Source organism: Oryx dammah, unplaced genomic scaffold, assembly GCF_014754425.2.
Source record: "Oryx dammah isolate SB20612 unplaced genomic scaffold, SCBI_Odam_1.1 HiC_scaffold_22, whole genome shotgun sequence".
Classification (NCBI taxonomy): domain Eukaryota; kingdom Metazoa; phylum Chordata; class Mammalia; order Artiodactyla; family Bovidae; genus Oryx; species Oryx dammah.
Genome location: NW_024070206.1, coordinates 17104242 through 17117163, shown reverse-complemented (window position 1 = coordinate 17117163; position 12922 = coordinate 17104242). Strand labels below are relative to the sequence as shown.

Genomic DNA, 12922 nt, shown 5'->3' with positions numbered 1-12922 from the left:
TGTACCCTCAGCATTGTAGCTGAGATAGAATGTTCTTTCAAAATAAAACCCTAAGAGGAAGCTATCAGTTAGTGGTTCAAGCAGTTACTATGCTTTAACAAGCTAGTTACATTTTCAAAGAAACCCCCAACTGTATTAATGTGACTTTCAGAACAGAATGGAAGCACACCATTCTATCGGTGACAAGTCCCCCGCATCTGCTAACCCTTAATTCTAAATTATGGCTTTCAAATTGGAAAGCAGTGTTATATTGCACGTGTGCTGATGACCGGCAGTGACTCTGATGTGCCCTGCCCCACAGAGGCCTCACTGGCCAAGGGAACTTGCCATCTTTTTTAAATGAGCTTTTAAGACCAGGACACAGAAGGTTAATTTAAATTCTAAGGAAGAAGGAAGAAAGATTACATGCCAAGGAAAATTGCTTCATATGTCCTATTAGAAAATAAAAAGTAGCATTAGGAAAATAAGAAATCATTACTGAGTTAAGTACAGAAGTATCAAAAAAAAAATGCTCAATTTACATGCATGCGAGCTGTCATATTCGACTCTTTACGACCTCATGGACTGTAGGCCACCAGGCTCCTCTGTCCATGAAATTTTCCAGGCAAGGATACTGGAGTGGGTTGCCATTTCCTCCTCCAGGGGATCTTCCCAACCCAGGGATAAAACCCAAGTCTTCTGCATTGGCAGGCAGATTCTTTACCAGCTGAGCCACCAGGGGAGCTTCATATATCTCACCAGAATGTAAGAAGTAGCATTAGGAAAACAAGAGATCATCACTGAGTGAAGTACAGAAGTATCCCCAAAATGTACAGTTTACATGGGAGAATAATCAAATTCCCTTGAACTTGTATTTGTTGCCCATGTGTTACATACCAGATCTTGTCCTACTGTGTGGATAATTCTGGGAGGACATAGGAAAATCATGGCCTGCGCCTGCAAAGAAATCTAACGTGTATCAACATACAAAGCCCTTCACACTGCATCTCCGTTCCTTGACTGAGCCCAATGGTGTTCCAGCCCTATCTAACTGCAGACCAACTCCACTCCAGGCATTTCAACAGTCCCTAAAATTTCTTCACCTTCCCAATAGCAAGAAGAAATCTAATTAGTTTAGAGATAAATTTGTCTCCCTCTCTAACCCATCCAAAACTTTACAAAACCAGAATGTGTCTTGCTTACGGGCAGAGTCTCTAAAAGATTAGTACCTATTTCTTAAGAAAATTCTGTATACAGCTAAGCCTCATTAGCCCTTATCTTGCTCGCAGTGCTTACACAACGTCTATAAAGTCAATGTGCAAAAGGAGTGCTAAGTCCAATGTTTGATTATCATAAAAGAAGTAGCAGAATGAACAAATGTTGGTTGATTCTGATCAACCAAAAGCATCTGATAATGGGAGCAAATAAGAAATTTGAGATGTGGATCAAAACCAACTTAACCATTTGCATGGCAATTTTAAGTACAGAAAAAATCTACAAAATGATTTGCATTGGAGAGTTATGAAGAAATGAATTCATATTTTGCCTTAGCCACTCATAATTATTCTTTAAGACTAACAAAGAACAGGCAAGAGATAGGACAATTATAGGAACGAGAGCAAATATGGAATCAATCTTGCTGCAAGAGACCAGAAATTACTGTCTAATAATGAAACAATTTGAAGAGAGAAAAATCTGTTAACATTTAGAGGGATAGTGAAATCATAAGCAATAAGGAGAAAGATTTGTGACTATCAAACCCTGCCAAATCCAAAGCCTTCCTCTCCACCACACGAGGATTTCAAAATTATTAGATGAAGTAAATGTTGTAGAAAGCCACCTCACGTTTGGTACGGCAATTGATAATGAGTATAGGAAAGAATTTGGGCTTCTTTTGTAGCTCAGCTGGTAAAGAATCCGTCTGCAGTGTGGGAGACCTAGGTTTGATCCCCGTGTTAGGAAGATCCCCTGGAGAAGGGAAAGGCTACCCACTCCAGTATTCTGGCCTGGAGAATTCCATGGACTGTAGTGTCCAGGAGGTCACAAAGTGTCAGATGTGACTAAGCAACTTTCACTTTCTTTCATAGGAAAGAATTATAATACAGAAGGGAACATTAAGAGCATCTAGTCTACCTGTTCAACATAACAGATGAAAAAGGGGAGACCCAGAAAGGGCTAACAGTTTCATCCTAATTCAACTTGGTTCCCAGCTGTCCCTGCCCAGAGCCCTTCCTACTGACCTGCACTCTGGTGCTACTCACACACAACATAATGAGCTCCCACTAAAAGTTTGCATAATACTTATAGGATACAATAAAATTCAGATGTTCAGTAGATGGGAAACTCCTCAAAAACTGTAATATAAAAAAGAAAGAGGGATATTTGGTCTTAACACGTGAGGCCATCAACGGAGATTGGACCACAACACATGTTTATGCAATTAGTTACAAAATAAAACCCAGAGCACTCATTCATTCTCCCACCCCATTCAGCCAGGAGGATAGCTACCAGCAGGAGTTTTCCAGGAGATGATATATGACCTTTACTGAGGACATTTCTTATTCTTCTAAAAAATATTTAGGTAAAATAGAGCTCAAGAGTATGAAAAGCAGAACACTCTGACCCTTACCAATCGTAAGATCCTAAGAAAGATATCTTACTGACACTATTTCTATTTTTAAACCATGGATTATGGAACTAGCAAGTATATATCAGAGTAGTAGAATAGCATACTCAGCTTCAACATAATCAACTCATGGCAATCTTGTTTCAGGAATACTTCCACTCCCCTCTTCCTTCCTTTATTATTTTGAAGCCAGGGCCAGATGATATTGTATGATTTCACCTATTAATAATTTAGTAGATATTTCTAAAAGGAAGGTACTTTTAAAACAGATCACAGTGCAATTATCACACCTATGAAACTTAGCAACAATTATATCAAGAAATGCCTAGATATTATTAAAATTTCCATAGATTTATAAAGTATCTCTTGACAGTTTAAATTGGTCATTTTATATCTTCTCTGTTTTAATTTACAGCTCCACCCTCCCCTCCTCCCTTTCCTCCTTCCTCCCCTCTAACCTCCCCTCCACCCTCCCCTCCTTCCAGCTTATTTGTTGAGGCCCCAGGTTGTTTGCCAGGAGCTTCCCAGAGTCTGTGCTTTACTGGATGATCCCTATGTGTCCTCAGTATTCTATAGTCCTTGGGCTAGAGCTGAGTTGCCCAATATGTTAGCCACTAGCCCATGTTGCTATTTAACTTTAAATTAAATTAAAAATTCAATTCCTCAGTCACACTTGCCACATGTCAAGTGCCTCATAACCACATGTGGCTAATGGCTACTGTATGAGACAGCATGAATACAGACCAGTTCCACCACTGCAGACATTTCTATTGGACAGTGCTACTCTAGAGGCTTAATAAAGTCCCATGAAGTAGCTTTGGAGGGAAGAAATGTTGAAATCTCAGCCACTCAGTCTTTGACTCAGTTAATCTACATAGGAGTCACTTTAAACTTTCATACCTGGTCATTGAAAATGAGATAAAAATTCAAGGGATCTGTGTGTTTTTAATTTACATAAATGGTATGCTGACAAACACTCATTTTCTTTTTTTATTCAATTGTTTTTAGATTCAGCACATTGATACGTAGTTTATTCCTTTTAACAGATGTGTAGTATTTCATTGGGTGAATGTTTCACAGTGATTCATTATCTTTTAAATTAATATTTAGATTGTTTTAAGTCTTCTGTAACATACACTGAGCTTCAAGGGACATCATCAGCCTCCTGTCACACATGAGCAAAGGAGGCAACCTGGCTGTGGGATCTCTGGGGCACTGGGCACATCCATCTGCAACACTAGTAGTTATTGCCCAATCACTTCCCCAAATCATCGTGACAATTTGCTTTCCTGCCAACACTGTGCAAGTCTTCCTACTTCCTTACAGGATTACAAATATCAGGTAGTCTCAGACTTTTAATATTTACCAATACAGGTTCACATATATGCAGTAAAAGTACAAATTCAAGCAGGGAAAGGGAAGGAAATGGAATTGATGACGGAGCACTGACCAAACTGATTCTGTAATGTCTTCTTGCTAAAAAAATAAATAAAGCACGTATGGCAAAAAGTAATGTTTATTAAATGTGAATGGTGGGTACAAAAGAGTTGGTTATAGTATTTTTAGTATTGTTTGGTAGGTTTAAAACACTCAGAATGAATTATTTCATAATTTTTAATGCAAGCGTTTAATAAAAAAATATATATCCTGTAAGAAACTATTGAATATGGGATTATCTACTATGTTCCTTTCTGTTTGTATATGACATTTCATGCTCAAAAAAGTATTGAGATGAAATATCCATTGGTTGTATTTGCTCCAAATGACCTCCAGTTCAGCTCACAGTTTTCTAGTCGAACTTTAATCATTGAACATTGCCAGCTAATTGCCCCAAATGATGTATTTTGGAACTGCATCCTGTATTGTGTGTCACATAGCATTTTCTTCTCTTTGAATGATATAAACTAAAAAGAAGGTAAACTGCTCATTGACCTTTTATTTGGAACGATGCCAATTGTTTTGTGGAGTATTTCTGACTGGTTTTCCTTTCCTCGTGAGCGTGTGGACAAGGTAAATGGCTTGGCTCTGACATGGAAACTTGCTGTCAGTGTTACGATATTTCCAATGGTCAATTAAAAAATCTAAACTCAAACTCCTTTAGAGAAGAATAGAAGACAGTAATGATCAGTGTGATTCATCAGTCAAGAAACAATGTTTAAATCCCTGCCATGTACGAGGCACCATGCCATGCCCTGTGAGGGACATGAAGACCGACAGAAGTCGGCCTCTGTGTCTGAAAACTTACAATCGAGCAAGCTTTTCTTTTTACAACACTAACTACAAAAATTGTATTTTGTAGTCAGAAGCTCACTCTGGCTTTGTTCTATTTTGATCTTTATAACTTATTTTAAAGATTGTTCAGTAGGTATTCATTGCACAGTAAGTCTCACAATGACCTTTGGCCAAAAGCAGTACCATTTTGGCCTGTCCTATGGAACTCAGAGCTTCCCACTCCATGAAGCCCATGGCATAAATAACTTCAAATAAAACCCTCCAGGAGATCTGTGTCAGGCACAGCATGAGAGAGAGATGGGGAAAAGCAGGGAAAGAACCATGCCAGAGTGCCCAAGAGTAAGTGACAGCGGTGTCTGTGTTCTTGCCAGTTTTTCCTCATCTCCCTTAAGATATTTATTCTGCTTCTCCACTAACAGTTGAAAAACTGCAGGATGACACAACAAACCACCATGCTAACAGGAAACACATTTGCTTTTAGGCCTGCAGTGTTTTTGTAGTGTTGACAACAACTACATGGGCTTCTTTGGGGATGCGCATTTAGTGTAAATCACAGCAGCAAAGAACTAAGGACACACTTTTTAAGCTTGTAAGTTGGCCAGAGGGAGGAGCCAATGTGAAGATAGGGCAGCTGGATGTGTGTGAGTGCCTGTGTGTGTATGTGTGTATACACATGTATAGACAGGTGTGCCTCTAGTGAATAACACAAAGAGGAAGAACAATCTAGAGGAAAGGTCTGCTCCATCTTGAAGCTATTCACACTTTACGGTGTCTGAACTTCAAAATGAAGCAGTTCTGAAGGCTATTTAGTGGTGGCAGTACAGGACTTCCTGTGACTAGAAGTTTGGCTCATAAAAGAGAGGCGCATCTGGCCACCAGGACATGAAAAGAGTTCTTTGCAAACAACAGCCCAGTAGCAGGGGTGTAAATGATTCAGAAACACCTGGCTGGTATTTTCCTTGGGGATTCCAGAAGATGCACTAGTTAAGAAAGACATGGTCAACTGGACATCATCAGGCAAGTTGACAAGTCCAGACCATTGTTGGGGGGTGGGGGGGGGTGGGGGCAGAATTAAGAGCGATAAGGTCATCCCAAATATAGTGTTCCTAACAGAATTCTCCCTCTGTCAGTGGAGGATGGTTAGGGATATAATAGGTTCAGTTCCAGATTCTAGTTCAGGTCAAGGCATCTCCTTTTTGAGGTTGATGGTACAAACGAATGAGTCAGATTCTCTGATCCAGAGAGCTGCTTGTCATTTTATCCTTTCAGCATCTTTTACCAAAAAAAAAAAGAAAGTATAGCCTAACGCTAAATTAAATTAGATCAGAAGTCAGAGGTCTCAGAGGTCAGAGAGCTGAATAAAAAAATTAAAGCTGTAATAGAAAAACAATGGAAGACTTTATATTGTGATTCTGACATTGACTTCCCTGGTAGATCTTCCTACATGGTGTGAGCCTGTTTCCAAACTTAAAAATGGGAACAAGAGTATTTCACGGGATTTCTGTGGAGACTGAAATAATGATATACTTTGTACACATACTGTTCAACCCATGTTTATGTCTTTTTTTTTTATTTTAATAAAAAAGAATTAATAGTGGGTACTGAGTCATAGCATCAACTTTCCATCATCTTCATAGCCAAATACAATGCCAGTTGTCACTGAAAAGACTGGGTTTAAGACAGCCTGCATCCTGTGATCAGTTTCTTCTCTCTTCCCTTCCTGCAGCCAGCTCCTCCCTGAAGAAGCGATTTAAGCGGCGGGAGATCGAAGCGATCCAGTGCGAGGTGCGGAAGATGTGCAACTACACCAAGATTCTGTCCACCAAGAAGAACCTGGACCACGTGAACAAGATCCTGAAGGCCAAGAGGCTGCAGAGACAATCAAAGACGGGAAACAACTTTGTCAAGAAGAGGAGAGGGCGTCCCCGGAAGCAGCCCACGCAGTTCGATGAGGACTCCAGAGACCAAATGCCAGTGCTGGAAAAATGCATCGACCTTCCCAGCAAACGGGGTCAGAAGCCGAGCCTGAGCCCGCTCGTCTTGGAGCCGGCCGCCAGCCAAGACACCATCATGGCCACCATCGAGGCGGTCATCCACATGGCCCGGGAGGCGCCGCCCCTGCCCCCGCCGCCGCCCCCGCCCCTCCCGCCGCCTCCACCACCCCCGCCGCCCCCACCGCCCCCTCTGCCCAAGACCCCCAGAGGAGGTGGAAAGAGGAAACACAAACCTCAGCCTCCGGCCCAGCCCCCGCAACAGGCGCCCCCACCACAGCCCCTTCCCCCGGAAGAGGAAGTGAAAGCCAAAAGGCAGAGGAAGTCGCGAGGGAGTGAGAGCGATGTCCTTCCCTAGGGTGGGTCTGGGCGTCCGAACCTGGGGCCGGGGGTGGACTTACGCGTTGGAAGTGCGGTGAGCCGGGCTGGGCGGAATCCCCGCCGCAGGGACACCATGCCCTGCGCTCCAGAAGCTGGGCAGGGGCAGAATCGGGCCAGAGGACGGGATTGAGCCTTCAGGAGCTCTTGGCAATTCAAAGCAAGGGGACGTTTTCAAAAGAATGGATGTGTGCGTGCGTGTGTGTTTGCGCGCTTGCGTGTGTGTTTCACAGCAGTTCCCACCAAGCAGCACTTCAGTATGGCTAGTTCCTTGACAGGCAGCAAGAGACCCATCCCGGAGGAAAAAGATGGTGGTGCTCCCTGAAAGCCGCCAGACCTCCTGCAGCCAAGGTGCACCCTTGATTCCATTGCAGTTACTGGACAGGAAGATTGAAAGGGAAATGCCCTCAATTAGGAAACATTCCAAGGGGAGAAAAGTGGCAAATTTCTCAACTGGCTATGTTGTAATCCACTTCCATTTTAATTGGTTTTTATTTCTTCTGGTTTTTTGAGCTAGGCTAGGCTTTGGGGCACCAAAATCATCTTCAGGTGACCTGAATCTTTCTGTTAACAGTACAGTTTCTCAGATAGACTGATGTCATCGGAGGGTGAAATTCTAGTGATAGGCAACCTCAGACATGCATTCATACTCTTTTGTGTGTTTCCTCTACCACACATACACTGATTTTTAGCATCATCTGTTCCAGCTTTTTCTTTGCACATGTACTTCCATGTACCTTTTCATTACCTTTCATGCCTAAATAATGTAAACTTTACCTGTGTCATCATGTTCATCCTTGGCATGCTGTTCCAAGGAACTTGGCTTTGAATCCCAGTCATTGTGAAACAAATACTTAGTATTGATAGAGCCTTTTAAAAATAAGTAATTTAGAGCAACTGAAGATATGTTGACCCAGGTATTAATCAGGTTATTTTTATACTTAAAACATATCAGTGAAGTATAAACAGATTTAAATGGTTTTAATGCCCCATAGAAAATGGAATAACTGACAAATCACCAAAAATTGGAACCCCGGACCCACCAGAAATACAAGTGTCTAGCAATGCCTTGGTGTGTGATTTTTTTTTTTTTTCCAAACAGATAACTGTCAAAGGTCATTGAAAAAAAAAGGGGAGCAAAAAGACAATTGAAGTCCATTATCTCTTTTCATGAAAGCAGATGGGATTAAGTGTTCTTATCTGGGAAAAAAGAAAGGAAATGCTCAAAGGGTGTCACCACTCCAATCGTATCACATCACCTTGGACAAAGTATCCAAGTTGTGGTTGCCTTAATAAACTGAAACATTTTGTACATAATGTAATTATAAGTCTATCAGTCTGCATGGATGCAAACTGTGTGTGACAAATCGTCTTTTAAATGGTCAATTTCAACTGTACATTTCTCATCCAAGTTGTACTCTAGCCATTGGTTTAGCGTGGACAGATATTCCATCTCTTTTATCCGTTTCCACAGCCCAAGTGAAACATGTTAAGAAACTCAGAATGAATATAAAGTTATTCCATTGCCATAGATGTTTTCTAAAAGTCAGATGTGGAAACTTCAAATAAGTATTTTCAATCTCCTTCCTCACACCTCCCCCTTATCTTCCGTAAGACATCAAATACCTGGTATGGTAGATTATAAAAAGAGAGACACTAAGAGACAGAATTAAATTTTCCGATGAGAATGAGAATATCTGGTTTACCTACAAATTGCTTCTTTACAGGAAGTTGGGAACAGCAGAAAATTGCATTATTACTTCAGAACACAACATTATTTCCTTAGAAAAAGAAGGATTTTTGTTGGGAACATAGAGTAAGGGATGGGTTATCTATCAGAGTAAATGTTTAAATTCCAAGTTAATATGCTTGCAAACATCACTGCTCTGTCATGGCACCAGCAGTTGGTTGAAATTACCCACAGAGTCATCCTATTGTGCGCTATCACCACTGACTTCACATCGTGTGCTGCCACTAAGTCAGTAGCATTTAATCCCAGCATATGTGAGTTTAAAGGAATGCAGTCTCCTGTTCTTCAAAGCTTATATCTTAGATACTCAGTTTATGACCTAGGTTGACCTTTGGCATTTCACACAGGTTGAACAGCAAAATCAAACCAACCACTTTAAATTTGTCATTCCCAAGCCATATCTGAGTGGTTCCAAAGTCATTCAAGAGGAAGGTTTAAATTATCCCTGCTCACCCCACCATTGCTATGAAAGAGCACCCATTTTCATTCCAATTAAGCCATAAAGAGGTTTCTCTCTTGTTGGATTTTGAAAATAATTGATTTCATTCTTTCTTTTGCCCTTCTTCCTTCCAGTGTTGAACTGTTTCCCCAACAAATCTGTGAGCAGACTAAATCTTCCTGCAGAGAGGAATAAGCTGACACTCTCTAAGCTTCTTAAGGAAGGACCTAAAGCTCAATTGACATTAACCTCTGGTAGGTGAGAAATTTCAAATAACTGTAGGATACATTAGAATTTCCAAACCAACAAAAGGTATTCCAGGAGAGGTACAGCAGACTTATACCTTATACATAAATTCAGTTCGCCAGTGATCATGTGAGTCAAATGCAGATCTTCTACATTTATGATCCCAAGACTAGATTGGAAAACTACAGAAGAGCAAAACTGAGATAAGCTAATCCATTGTTTGGAGGTGGATGCAAGTTTTGTCACCTACAGGGCTTCTCTTTCCCATCAAGTTCTTCCCTCAGTATTGCATTACTTTGATTTTTTTCTTTTGCTTTCTATTAACCTAACTCATCTTTCTAATATGACCATTTCCTCATTTTCTAACTACCCCCTTTGCATTAGCCTCTCCTGTCCAGGCTCAATATGGGGCCAGTCTCATTTCACATCTTATTGGTAGCAGAAGCAGTGTTAGAACCCAACTCTCCTGACATGCACTGGGGAGGTCTCTTAGCCACTCAACGCTGCTTTCTGTGGCTGCATATTTAGAGAAAATGCACGAGACTCCATAAACCGCTCCAAAAGTATTTCATAATAAGAGAAATTCCTTGGTTTACTTTTCCGTTTCCTGCAAGACTTGCCTTCAGCAAGGAGGCACTTAATATGGACCCACTTATATGGAGTCTGATTAGGGGTAAGCAAAGGGTGAAATCGGTATAAAAATCACCTTGAGGGTGATGATGGGTCTCTGAGTCATCTTCTAAGTGGCTGGGTAGCCACTTGCTTTTCAACCACTCATCTCAAACGAGAGGAACAGAGATTAACTTCCTCTAATGTATGGCTCCCACTACAACCCAAGGAAGACAGGTTGAAGGAAAGGAGAGCATGTCAGGGCTGGCTCGTGATTTGACAGGCCTGGGACTCAACAGCCGTTGACAGCCCCGAGTAGGTGACTAAGGGCCGACAGGATTAGCATGTTAACTTGGCTGCTGTCCGGAGTGGGAGGCCACATTTGATGGCAGTCAGAGTTTGTGTTCTGGGCATTGCTGGTTCTATAAATATGATAAGCAAGTGGTGACAGAATTATAGTATAAGGTGATGTATTACATGGAGATCATAAAGGATTTGGTTTTAGGACTTAAGTAGAAAATCCACTCCTATAGCTTATTACCGACAATATTCAGATAATGAGCTTTTGGAGAATATTATTTCCCTACCACTAGGAAGATTTACCTGGGAACTGTCTAAAGTCTATACATATATTTCCAAAGCCTTTAAATGCCAACTGTAGCATGGGGGTCAGGGGGAGGTGGCAGAAGCTGAAATGCCTCAAAAGCCATTTAAGTGTTACATTGCAGGATTTTCAGTCCTTCACATTATGTAAAAGTAGATAAATATAGACATTATTCTCAATTCTACCCTATAATATCACGATGGTCCACATGCCAGAGCTTACAGACAATGTCATCACAGTGCCTAGAAACTCAAACTGTAATATACCGTAGCATTTTCTTGGTGTTTTTTAAAGTTTCCTTCCACAACACCAGGCTCCCTTTGCCTCTTGTTTCTTGGAGAGTTTGCCCTACTGATGAGTCTGCCTCCCTTGTTGGACTCAGTCACTTGGGGAACAGTCTTAGAAGCACATATCAACCAAGGAAGAAACTTCCTGGATATCTCTTGCCCACTTGCCCAGGTATAATAAACACTAAAGGGGGAAAAATTGAAAAGAGCTGCCACTGGTCAACACAGAAGGGCAGTTCCAGCTTAGGTTGGTGTCTTTCTTTTTCTTCCTTTTTTTTTTTTTTTTAAAAAAAAAAAGTCTATTTCTTAAATAATAATAAATGCACATGATGTGTTAAATATGTATATATATATTTCAAAAGAAAAAAATGGGGCACAAGATTGTCTTACAAGTCGTGCTGGCTAATTTTTAGTTTGTATTCATAAGTGGTTTTTAAAAGCCTTTTTTAAAGTGTAATTTGCATGTTCTACTTTGATTGTATGTAAACATATTTTAGAACAAAAAATGTATTTGTATTTTATTGAATATAGAGGCAAGAAAAATTGTACATTGTTTGAAATGTTCTTTTTGTAACAGTTTTTATTCATAAAGCATTTTTGTACATTTAAAATGAACATGGACTTGCTGTTATTTGAGGCGTAGATACATCTGGCATGCTTTACTGTCATGCTCCTCCATGGTCTTAGATGTTGGGTTTTAAACATTTTTTCTAAAAGAAAGCTCAGTCTTTTTCGCTACCAGATCAGGTTAGCACAGTATAGAGCACTTAACTATTAAAAAAAAAAGTTAATCCTATTCATATGTTATTCATTGTGTGAAATTAAAGACATTCAATTCAGTCTAACATGAGTTGTGAATTCTTTTGTTTTATTTTCCATCTGGTTCACATCACTAAGGAGTTTAATAGCATTTGGGGGTCTTTGCTCACACCAACTGGATATAGGATCATTGAGAAAATTCTCACCAAATTTCTGCCTTTTGTATGATTCTGGGAAGTACATTTTGGGCAAGATTTGAGTCTGATTTACAGGGTTACTGTTCAGAATATATTACCCCTGGACATAAAGCGAAGCCTGATTCAAAGAACTAGTCAGAACTCTGTTGAAAGCAATCCAAATGTAGTATAAGATGTTGGAGACCCATCCTATCCTAAAACTTTGGAACATTATGGATTAAACCTTCTTACTAAATATCCCATGATGTTAAATAGCTAAAGGATGGATCCCTGGCTGGCCTTAAAGTTTTACTGGAGTGATAGGAAAAGCTATTTAATCAACCATAGGCAGTTACTGATCACGTATCCAAAACTCCCAGTCTGAGCAAGACCCGAAAGGCAGTGTCGAGGAATATACAATCCTTGCTCTGAAGGAACTTATAAGGTTGGCATGTGGAAAATAAACTATAGTTCTAGGCAGAATATGGCAAGCAGTAAAAGAGTGATGGAGTCTCATAAGGAGGGTGGAGCCCTTGAGGTGGCACTTTCTTCTGTTCCTACTCTTCATGTTCTAACTTTTATTTTCAGAAGTAGGTTTTAAGAGCCCTTTTAAAAGTGTAGTTTGCACATTCAACTTTGAGAACATGTAAACATATATATATTTATATATTTTTCATTTCCTTTCTTTATCTTCTGATGCACCACTTCAAAAAGCCAACAAGGTAAGTAGGAAATGTTATAAGCAGCTCTGCCTCCTTAACCATCAACCTGACCCAATGGAACATTTATTACAACTTTTGATATTTGAAGCACACACAGTGGAATAACAGGAATCTTGTGGAATGA

At 40.3% G+C, this 12922-nt stretch overlaps 1 protein-coding gene across 1 annotated transcript in view; it reads left to right on the top strand.

The window, feature by feature from the left end:
* Window positions 1–11986, top strand: part of SETBP1 (SET binding protein 1) — a 385267-nt gene extending 373281 nt beyond the window's left edge. The window contains exon 5 of the mRNA XM_040264576.1: window positions 6564–11986. Coding sequence (XP_040120510.1) covers window positions 6564–7186 — 623 coding nt within the window. The 3' untranslated portion in view covers window positions 7187–11986. The remainder of the gene's footprint in view (window positions 1–6563) is intronic.
* Window positions 11987–12922: the final 936 nt, after the last annotated feature.